At 40.1% G+C, this 11,044-nt stretch overlaps 1 protein-coding gene across 1 annotated transcript in view; it reads left to right on the top strand.

Moving 5' to 3' along the window:
- pik3cb (phosphatidylinositol-4,5-bisphosphate 3-kinase, catalytic subunit beta) overlaps nucleotides 1–8,975 on the top strand; it is a 50,032-nt gene extending 41,057 nt beyond the window's left edge. The window contains exons 14-24 of the mRNA XM_020586599.1: nucleotides 480–601; nucleotides 978–1,121; nucleotides 1,282–1,381; nucleotides 2,245–2,441; nucleotides 2,567–2,676; nucleotides 2,867–2,945; nucleotides 3,953–4,120; nucleotides 4,217–4,340; nucleotides 4,453–4,598; nucleotides 6,067–6,199; nucleotides 6,501–8,975. Of these exons, the coding sequence (XP_020442255.1) occupies nucleotides 480–601; nucleotides 978–1,121; nucleotides 1,282–1,381; nucleotides 2,245–2,441; nucleotides 2,567–2,676; nucleotides 2,867–2,945; nucleotides 3,953–4,120; nucleotides 4,217–4,340; nucleotides 4,453–4,598; nucleotides 6,067–6,199; nucleotides 6,501–6,638 (1,461 nt within the window). The 3' untranslated portion in view covers nucleotides 6,639–8,975. The remainder of the gene's footprint in view (nucleotides 1–479; nucleotides 602–977; nucleotides 1,122–1,281; nucleotides 1,382–2,244; nucleotides 2,442–2,566; nucleotides 2,677–2,866; nucleotides 2,946–3,952; nucleotides 4,121–4,216; nucleotides 4,341–4,452; nucleotides 4,599–6,066; nucleotides 6,200–6,500) is intronic.
- The last annotated feature ends 2,069 nt before the right edge of the window (nucleotides 8,976–11,044 follow it).

Raw genomic sequence — 11,044 nt, 5'->3', positions numbered from 1 at the left:
CCCCGCCAGTGATGCAACCTATGACTGCGGTGATACGTTTAAGGAAACACATATGAGAAGAGTGGCTCTCTTAAAGAGCCTGTGACAGGCACATTTCCGGCCATTTAATGTCTAATGTTGGGTAGATTGGCTTTCCAGTTTCTTCCCCCAGGCCATCATGCTGATGAACACTTAACCCATAACTGTATAACAGAACGACAACCCTCAGTGTAATACCTTGTAAATATACTTTTGTATATATCTATCTGGAAACTTTCATCTAAACTGCATGTATATGATCATATACAAATTTATCGTGTGTTCAACATATCTGGCCAATAAAGATGGATGATTTTGAACAAGAAAGAATACTGTGTTCAAGGGTAATCATATTCTTTATAATTTTATTTACTGAGCTCCACAAGCACTCTATGGATGTAATGCCGATTAAACATCTGTGTATCAGCTTCTGAGCATTTGTACTGGTATGTGTGTCTCAGCTCCAGGCACTGCTTCAGATCTGGCCCAGACTGAGTCCCAGAGATGCTCTGGAGCTTCTGGACTTCAACTACCCTGACCAGTATGTCAGAGAATATGCTGTGGACTGTCTCCGTGATATGAGGTAAACAGATGTATCCACCCACACACCCTGTATATATTATATAATGGAGTGCTTTTCTTTGTTTCATATTCAGGCTTCTACATTCATATATTAATTCATTGCCATCTATTACACAATAAATTTCACTTGCTGCTTTAATTAAGAATTAAGAAAAGGGAATTGCGTTCGTATAGCACATCATCAGTTGATACTGTGGTTTGTTAGATCTTCTCTTGACGACCAAAGGCAAGACCATTTTTTTGAGTCTGTGATCATTTAAAAGTAAAAAAAAATTGAAAGATGAAAGTGAAAGTGGAAAATGAAAAAAATTATACAAGAGTCTGGCAGAAAGCCTCCTCTCATTCTTCTGGCTCTATTCCTGCCTCCCTCTCACCAGTGATGAAGAGCTGTCGCAGTACTTGCTACAGTTGGTGCAGGTGTTGCGTTATGAACCCTACTATGACTGCGCCCTCACTCACTTCCTGCTGGAGCGTGCCCAGAGGAACCGCAAGATAGGACACTTCCTATTCTGGCATCTAAGGTGTGTACAGACATGTGGTTGTGTGTACACATGCACATACATCTACAGCACTTGTACATTTAGGAGAAAGTGAAAGAAATAGTTTTGCACTTGAACAGCAACAGTAAAGTCTTCAAATGTTTTTCTTTGGATTGTGGCTCCTCTCTGCTGCCCTCTACAGGTCAGAGATCCACATGCCAGCTGTTTCAGTCCAGTTTGCCCTCATCCTAGAAGCCTACTGCAGATGCAACATCCCTCATATTGAGGTTCTAAAGAAACAAGTAAGCCACACACACACAATCTGTTGTATTTCTTCTGTCATGTACACATGTTCTGACTGTTTATAGGTTCGAGGGGATACTTGTGAGCTTATCTGCAGATCTTACCTTGTCCTCTTCCTATCTGAAAGTGCATTTCATCAGTCTGCTCCTATTTAAGGAGTTCTCCGAATCATTGCTGTAATTTGTCTCTTTCTCTTTCTCATCTCTTGAACTGCATCAGTGTCCTCAGTCTTTCTTTTGATGGCGCCATTTTCTCTTGTCATCATGCTCTATTATTCCCCTGTCCTCTGTCTCCTCCACCTTCCACTTGATAACTTGAAATAATTGCTCTGAGTGAGGACCGAGCTCTGAAATGAACTTGTCAATGCTGCTGTCCAAGTAGCAACTTCAAGTTGACGCTTTGTAACATCGGCAGGTAAAAAGGCGCAACACCATTGCAAATGTGTGCGAGAATTTCCCTCACTGTATGAGATACATTTGCAGGAATCACTTAAATTATGCATAGCTTCAGTCTTTGACTCTGTTACTCCTTACTATGAGACCGGAATAGTTGTTATCTAATGTCAACCCTGGCAGGGCTACATTTGTGGTATTTTTAGCCTGTCACAAGAATAACGTCAACCCCCTGCCCTCTGACCTTTGCCCTCTCCAGTTGTGGTTTTGACAGTCACTCTGCTGGACACTTCCTCATCAGCACAGTCATTTATCTGCCCACTTTCCTGTTTTGAAGAGCATGAGCACCGGCTCAGGATTGCAGTGCTGACATTGTCTGTTTAAAGACATTGACCTCATTTGTCAGTAACAGGGATGAATAATTCAAATGGTAAAATATTGTTCCAATGTCCATCTTTTGACTGTAACAGGTGGAAGCCCTGAATAAGCTAAAGTCAGTCAATGAGCTAATTAAGCTGGGAACCATCAAGAATGCTCGGAGTAAGACCAAGGAAGCAATGCTGACCAAGGAGGCCATGATGACCTGTTTGAGGCAGAGTGGCTACTCAGAGACTCTGTCAGACCTGCACTCCCCTCTAAATCCCCTTGTCCTGCTGTCTGGAATCAAGTAAGACAACACTACTGTTTATATGAGAGTGCATGAGAATTTTTATACTGATCATAGGCCTAAGCTTTAGATCATGTTTGTTCTCCTATAGTTTGCTCTGCTTCATTCCCTGTCTGTCCCTTCAGTGTGGAGAGGTGTCGGTACATGGACTCGAAGATGAAGCCACTCTGGATTGTTTACAACAACAAACTGCTGGGAGGAGACACCCTGGGAATCATCTTCAAGAATGGAGACGGTAGGAGGAACACAGAGCTTTGGAAGGGAGGACATGAAAGAGAAAAGAGGGTGGGAGGTGGAGGGGAAATGATACTGTGAGGTCACGAGGAAGGAATGAAATCACTTTCCATCTCCTAAGTAAATAACTATTTCCTGTTGAAATTAACACAACTTTTCGCTTTCCCTCCTCACTTACTTTATTCTTCTAGACCTAAGGCAAGACATGTTGACCCTCCAGATTTTGAGGTTGATGGATTCACTATGGAAGGAGGCAAATCTAGACCTCAGGTAAAGTTTTACATAAAATGCACTTTCCTGTATTACTCAATGCTGAACACAAGTTGTCTCATGTTTTTGTGCATATTTTTAATGCATACATTTAGTATCTACAATGGTGAAAGCATCAGAATATTTCTATATTTAGGAAAAATAAACCAATTTCAAATAGCTGAGAGGTCAGATGGATGAAGGCAGCCTCTGTCAGGCAGGCTGCGGCCTACTGTGGGTCTGTCTCCTTTGTTTTTTCCACATGAATTTGGCAACCCTAGGCTTGTTTGTTCCTGCTCTCTGTAGGAACTGGGAAGCTCTGGTGGGGTGCAGCAGAAGAGGGGAGACACTAAATTACCCCATGCTAGTTTGACCTCCAACCCTTTTACAACCTAAACATCCATCCATATATATATACACACACACACACACACACACACACACACACACACACACACACACACACACACACACACACACACACATACAATATCTGCATTACAACCTAATCAAATCCACACTTTTGGACTTTTCCCCTTCATCATACACTGACACATCTGGAGCTGAGCAGTGGAGAGGATTGTTTTGACAGTTGAGGTTGAGGACGGTGCTTCAGATTACAGGGACAGAGGTTCATAGCTCAAACACATTGAGGGGGGACACTGTGAATGAAGGCAGGGACAATGTAATGAAACCATTGTGATCTGGTATATTTTACTACATGTAATCTTACTTGCCAGCTGTCTGTTTTGTTCTCATTTACTTAACACCCATTAAGTCGAGAAAGAAACTCCTCAAAGCCATTTGGCTTCCCTTAAGCCTCTGTCAAACTGTTAATAAAATCTAGAAACTGAGGCTGCTTTGCGCATTGGGTCATGGCTGTCTTGATGTATAAGATTTGGGTCTTGTTTGACTCTTGTTTTTAACAAGTGCTTTCATTTGTATTTTGAAATAAATATGACAATCGGGTATTGGTTACTACTATATCTGATAATTAGAGTACTTATCTTTTTATACTTATCCTGCAGAATCGTACCCTATGGTTGCCTAGCAACAGGTGACCGGACAGGGCTGATTGAGGTAGTCTCATCTGCAGACACAATTGCCAACATCCAGCTGACAAGCAGCAACGTGGCAGCAGCTGCTGCCTTTAACAAGGATGCGTTGCTCAACTGGCTCAAAGAGAGAAACTCTGGGTAAGATGTTACAGGTGGCAGTAACCACTTAGGCTTGCTTAGAAAAGAATTCAGAAAAAATGCACTTACATGTTTATGTATATTATGTATTGACAGTGATGCTCTTGATCGGGCCATCGAGGAGTTCACTCTGTCTTGTGCAGGCTACTGTGTAGCCACCTACGTCCTGGGCATCGCAGACCGGCACAGTGACAACATCATGGTCCGCAGTACTGGACAGGTTTGGTAGACATTGTGTTTTATCTGTATAAATTATCCAGTGTTCATCTGGGTTTTTGTTTTTTTGCTTTTTCTGATTCCACTGTTCACTGATCGACCCTCTTGTCCATCAGCTCTTCCACATAGACTTCGGCCACATCCTGGGCAACTTTAAGTCCAAATTTGGCATCAAGAGGGAGCGTGTACCGTTTATCCTCACACATGACTTCATCCATGTCATACAGCAGGGAAAGACAGGATACACTGAAAAGTTTGGCAGGTTTGTTCCACTCTCTCTTCATCTTCATACATATATGTATGCATATCCTGCTGGAAATCTGCCTGGAATCAACTCATTAGGAAGCATAGCCAAATTAAAACTGCTACCTTTGATCATTCATTTCAACTAGGCTGATGATAGATAGGCCTCTCACTCAGAATTGTATGGAACAGAATGATCAGCTTGTTGGATTTGCATAGATATCTTTGTTTGAACCATGAAGGAGCCTCCTGAGGACATAACAGCAAACCAGCATATAGTACAGTCAGTCAGCACTGGCAGTAGTGAATAGAAAAGACAATCAGAGGCACACAGTCTATGGCAGGTATGATGATGCAGTATTTTTTCCCACCAGCAGATGGCAGTAGAAGATCAAGCACTGGTGAACTTCATGCCAAGTTTCCCAGAGGTTAAAATCAAACTATAGTTAAGTTAAACTAAAAGTCTATAATTGTGTAGGTAATAAAATCAGTTTACTTGAAAGAGGGAATGTTTCTTTCTTGCTCCCATTACCACCAACCTTTTCTCTGGTCAAACAGATACTTCTTTGAAACATTCAAGTGCTAAAGGTAGTATGTATACTGCAAATCTAGACAGGCTTTTTTAATTTACAAAGCAAAGTCTGCCCAGCTTCAGTCACGTCTCTGCATCCATAAATAAATCTTTGTTGTTGTTTTGTTTGGCCATGTTGCTGAAACATTGCATACATAAGTGGGAACTGCATAGGCTTCATGTAGAGGCACTGCCACATTGTTTACCAAATAGAGATCTGCAGTGAAACAAGTGACAAATGAGTTTGTGATGGTGGAAATACCCGTTCGTTAATCTGTTTTTATGACCTACATTCTTAAGTGTTGCTTCCTGAGTTACTATAATTCAGAAATATTCTCAAAAATACTTTATCTGTAAAATGGAAGCACAGCAGTGCTGCATCAGCAAATACGGTATGTGTGGGTTCGAGACAGTGCATGTTGTACTAGGTCAGATGAAGTTCACGTACACATCGTTTTGTGAAGGTGGAATTACCCTGGTGCAACAATTCTTGAAGTACTTCTGTATAGATTGATATATTAAATGTTCAGTATATGTAGATTAAACTATTTAAAGAATAATGGAAATTCTAAAATGTAAGTTTGTAATTCAGTTACAACTAAGCTGTTTATATAAGAACTATTTAACCAGTTTGTGATAAGACCAGAAGAGAAACAATAAGGCAACATGCACATTGTAATTATGTAGTGCAGGTTTGGGTGCTCCTTGCAAGATATTGGTCTGATCTTACGTGTCAAGAGACTTGGCATAAAAATAAAAATAATGCAGCTGTACTTTGTGTTAATTCAGTTTTTGAATATGTTGTTTTACTACAGAAAAATTGTTGAATTGTTAAAAAAAGATGAGAATTCTAATAAGTGTGGACACTGTACTCTATGTAAAAAAAATAACCAGTTAGGTTTGTTTGTCTCTTTAGTTTCCGTCAGTACTGTGAGGAGGCCTATCTAATCTTGCGGAAGAACGGGAACCTGTTCATCACACTGTTTGCCCTCATGCTGACTGCTGGACTGCCTGAGCTCACCTCAGTCAAAGACATCCAGTACTTAAAGGTATTCCACACACATTTAACAAAATACCCACTTCCTTTGTATAAAATATCTATGTACGTCAGTCAGATGATATCCTGGTTATAATCTGGTTTAAAATGACTTTTGTACAGCAAAAAAGAATTTATAATGGCCATAACTGGACATACGTGTCTATAACACTTTATCTACAACTGTCTTTTCAAATAATCAACATTAATGCTGGGGAAATACTGTATAAATGCATCTAAAATTTCTCATCATGTTCAGTTGTTGTCAGCTTCCTCCTGACTTATCCCTCACCTTACTATCCTTCCTTCCTCAGGATTCTCTAGCCCTGGGTAAAACGGATGACGAGGCGCTGAAGCAGTTCCGCCAGAAGTTTGACGAGGCCCTGAGAGAGAGCTGGACAACCAAAGTCAACTGGATGGCCCATAATGTGGCCAAAGACAACCGCTCCTAGAGCAGCTGTGACCCCTCTGAGGCCAGGAGTCAGGGGCCAGTAGGACACAGTGAACGAGTGGGTGGGAGGAGAAAGGTGTGCCAGGGAAGCAGGATTACATTCACCTCCGAATACTGAAAGAAGGGAATGTAGAATATCCAAAGCATGAGCAGATTCACAGCCCACGTGTATTTAGAGAGTGAAGCTACTCTCTGAAACAGTCCAGTTACCCTGCACACTCACTTGCTGTATCCCTCCTCACCTTGCATCACTCTGACACGGTGCCTCATGGAAGTCTAAAAACACGACCTTTTGAGGTTTCTGTGGAATCATGGTGGGCAGTGTTGTCACAGGGGAACGGAGGCACCCACTCTCCCCACACTAAAGGTGAACAGTCCCTTTGGAACGAGCTGAAAACAAGGATCATATTTTGGAGACTATGAATTTTGTGTGACAGACTTTAAACTCGGCTTCTTTGGACTCCGTAGGGGCACATTGTTTATCACGTGCTCGAACTGCTTTGGAGAAGCATAAAGGATGGGTGTGGAAACAGTGGAGTCAAAGACAGAAACATCTGACCCTGATGTCTTAACACAATGTGCACAACACCCACAGGAGGTGCATCTTAACAGTCTCACTCCTGCTGCCTCAAAGTGTGCCTGAAAACTATGGGAAGATTGTAATTTTTGTTTTTTTAATCAGTTTTATTTTTTATTTTTTTGCCATTTACGAATTTATCATGACACTTTTATGTGCCAGGCTACTTTACTAATCCACAAAGAAAATGTGAGGGGAAATAATGACGTAAGAGAAGAACTGAGAAAACAAGCCTTGAGGCGTTTGGTTCAGTGCTTCAATCTCAGTTCATGTGGGACATCAAACACTGGAATTTGCTTAGAGAAACATACATGAAACAACTGAAATGGTCTTGTAATAAACTAAACACTTTTTTTTTTAGATTTTTTTACTTTGAAATGACAATGTACTCCTTTTTTTTGTCAAAATTCTCAAATCAAGAGCATTACTGGACAAAATGCTTCAATCTGTGAGTTATTATTACCCCATATGTCTTAGAGTCTACAAGGATGTCAGCCTTTTAAAGCTCAGTCCCACTCAAGAGAAATAACTGATGCTTTTAACATGTTCGGACCAAAACAAAAGGCAAATGTTTGGTAATTGTATTGTTTATACTGTGTTTTTAACTATGTTTCTGAACTGAATGGGCAAATATCTGCCACTCTCTAAGTATATTTGTTTTTATACGAACCAGTGTCGACGGAGTCTGGGACCTGTATGGGCGGCGTTTCTCAGTAGGGACGCTACGCTGCGACGCAAAGCCACTTCCTCATTTCAACGTACGGTGCTCCTCCAGCATTTGCATCTGTGTTTGATATTTGTGCAATATCTGAGTATATATCTTATATATTATATACAACCTTGGGCCCAGGCTGAAGCCTATAAAGATGTATTCTTTCTGTCTGTGTGATGGAGCTGTATTTTGCACCACTAGCCTTCAAATGTCTCAGACACTGGATATTGTCAAGTGTACAGGCTTTTATTGTTTTGCTGGCTTTTGTTTTCATAGGAGTTTTATTAAAGTTATTTTCCAATGTGCTGCATTTCCGCCTGTGTTCCATCTCCTCGTTGTGTTGTAGGTGTGGGCCGTGTGACTGTGCACCCACTCAGAGCAGCACTATGGATTTTGTCTTTGCTTTGAGAGCTGTGATGAGCATTTATTGATTGCAGACCAAAAATATATTCAGGCCTGCTTTATGTGCAAGAGGAAATAACATAGTTACATTGCTAGATACACATGAATGAACTTCATAAACGTCATTTCAGGCAGAGACAATAGCAAACTGGCTGAGTAGTATAAAGTTTGCATCTTATTTTTTTTGTGAAACTGAAAAATATTAAAGCTTGTATCAAAAATGTACATTCAAAACTGTTATTTTATGCATCAGGATTATGTCAGGAGATAACCTTAGATTTGATTTTCATCAATGTCTGTCCAGTTATTTCATCTCTCACTGTCACAGAGACTCAAAACTACAGAGAAGACAATTTGGAAATATTAGATCTGAGGAAGAGTTCAAGTGACACACTTAGGAGATGAAAATGGACTCTCAGGAAAACCTCAAATCTGTATCACCATTACCCTCCAAACTGCTACACCAGCTGCACAGAGTTGCATAAATCTCACTGAGGCAAAACAACAATAAGCAAATGGTAGGTAATCACAATACGACACTGTCCAAATACTCCACTGCAAACAGAAGTGCTGCATTAAACATGTTCTTTAATTTAAATTGTGTAACTATTAATAACAAAATGTACTTGAAGTATCAAAAATAAAGATACTCAGATGCAGAACAGTGGCCTCTGTGATTGTTGTAGTGTTGCAATAGATATATTATTGTATTATTACTGTTGCAATTTTAGCTAATATTGTACTGTTGTAATTGGTCAAGATGGAGCTGTTTTTATATATAGTAAAGCAGTGTGTCATCTTATACACTGATCAAATGTCTATAACTCAAAAATGCTGTGGAGTGAAAGGTACAATGTTTCCATGTGCTGAAGTAGAAAGTAGCAGGAAATGGACATAAGTGAAATACAAGGTCCTCAAAACTATTGCACTTGTGTAAATACACTTAGTTACTTTCTACTACTGAGAATTAATGGTCACATCTCCACATTTTATTTGATCGTTTTGCTATTTACACCTGTGCATTTCCTACCGTGACATGTCAAAATGTCTGTTGTGATAAAGGCCTATTGCTGTGATACATCAAAATGTATTCTTTAGAAGATGGTACACAGGTGCTACTGCACCTGTTTTTCTATAATATAGTTTATGGAAACTGATGCTTGTACGTTTGTTCCCACACTTGTCAACACCGACTCAGGTGACCTCCTGTCTAGAATTAAAGGATATCATGGGGATCTTTGACAATACCCTCCTCCCTGCCTAAAAGCTGTGTGTGGAGATTTTTTTTTTTAATCATCTGAAGAGTAAAACAGTTTTTTTCCTTTTTTAATTGCTGTTTGATTCAGAAAATTCGTTTCTTTTCACTCAGCGGGAAACGTTAGAATCTCTGCCTTCAGTGATCAGCATTTATTACTTGAAGCTCCAGTCATTGCTGGATGTGAATCATCCTCTGTGTGTGTGTTGTTCACCACAGTTACATAATACAATAACCTAGCAGCTGAGTTGTTCAGAGGGAGTGCAGACACAGTGGCAGATATCCTGGAGAGAGAAACTAAGCAAGGGTTATAAAATACCAAATGAAATGAATGATCAGAAGTAGTGAAAAAAAATAACTAAACAACATGGTTAAAAGAGTATCTATTCATCATCTGAATATGTCAGTGAATATCAGACAATTACATATCTCATGGCTGATATTTCTTGATTTTGACATTTATGAATACAAACACACAGTTGTTCAGGGACAGAGTTGTTAAGTAGTGTTGTGCTGACTTCCACTGACATAACCCAACTGTTTTTCACTCCCTTAACCTTGTCATACATGCATTTGATTATCATACACACATTACATTAACAGGACCAACGAGTTACACTAAAGTCTTGAAATGATTAATTCTGTTTTCAGCCACATGTGTGTTCTGGCATTATGTGGGTGTGTTAAGACATAGCCTTGCACTGGAGCAACACTGTCTCAGGTAACATACAGTATAGGCTGAGTACAACAAATGGTGTTTTCATTATTATTACTACTAGCCAGTTTTTATTTACTTAAGTGAATGGATAAGTTGCACGCTGGCAGTGATGCCACTGCTGCAAATATGATCGTATTCATGAAGCAAAAACTCACTGTAATAATCAACGTGGTGAAAATTGTGATTCATCACAGGAAACGATATTTGGCCTTCTGCTGAAAATAAAAATCTAGGACAGCTTTGGTTCATCCTGAACACTGTGTAAACTGTGAATCTGCGTGCAACAGCTGCCTGTTTGCTGTGCAGAAAAGCCTCTAGTCTACCGTATTGATACAGAGGATTTGCATAATAATGAAGTTACCTTGTTGTGCCATTTGCGACAATTGCGCACAGCCACTGAATTTGGAGACCTGCGCATGGATCCTGCTATGTGATGGTCACAGCAATTATATAACAAAGGCAAATAAACATTAGAAGAAGCTGCAGGCAGTCCAGCTCTGTCCTGGGGAGTCATATGTATGGAGACAAAATACTATCAAAAATGTTACAAATGCGTGTTTAACGTTTTGTCTGTAACAAACGATTTGTGTGTGTGTGTGTCATGAGGATCACAAATGCGTGCTGCGCAATCTGCACGTATAAAGCCATTTGTGTGTGTGTGTGTGTGTGTGTGTGTGTGTGTGTCATGCTGTTCACAAATGCATGCTGTACAAACTGCACATAAAACACATTTTACAAATGCT

The sequence above is a fragment of the Monopterus albus genome, unplaced genomic scaffold (assembly GCF_001952655.1).
Source record: "Monopterus albus unplaced genomic scaffold, M_albus_1.0 scaffold8.1, whole genome shotgun sequence".
Taxonomy (NCBI): domain Eukaryota; kingdom Metazoa; phylum Chordata; class Actinopteri; order Synbranchiformes; family Synbranchidae; genus Monopterus; species Monopterus albus.
Note: the sequence above shows the minus strand (reverse complement) of the source record. Positions and strands in the feature narration are given on the sequence as shown.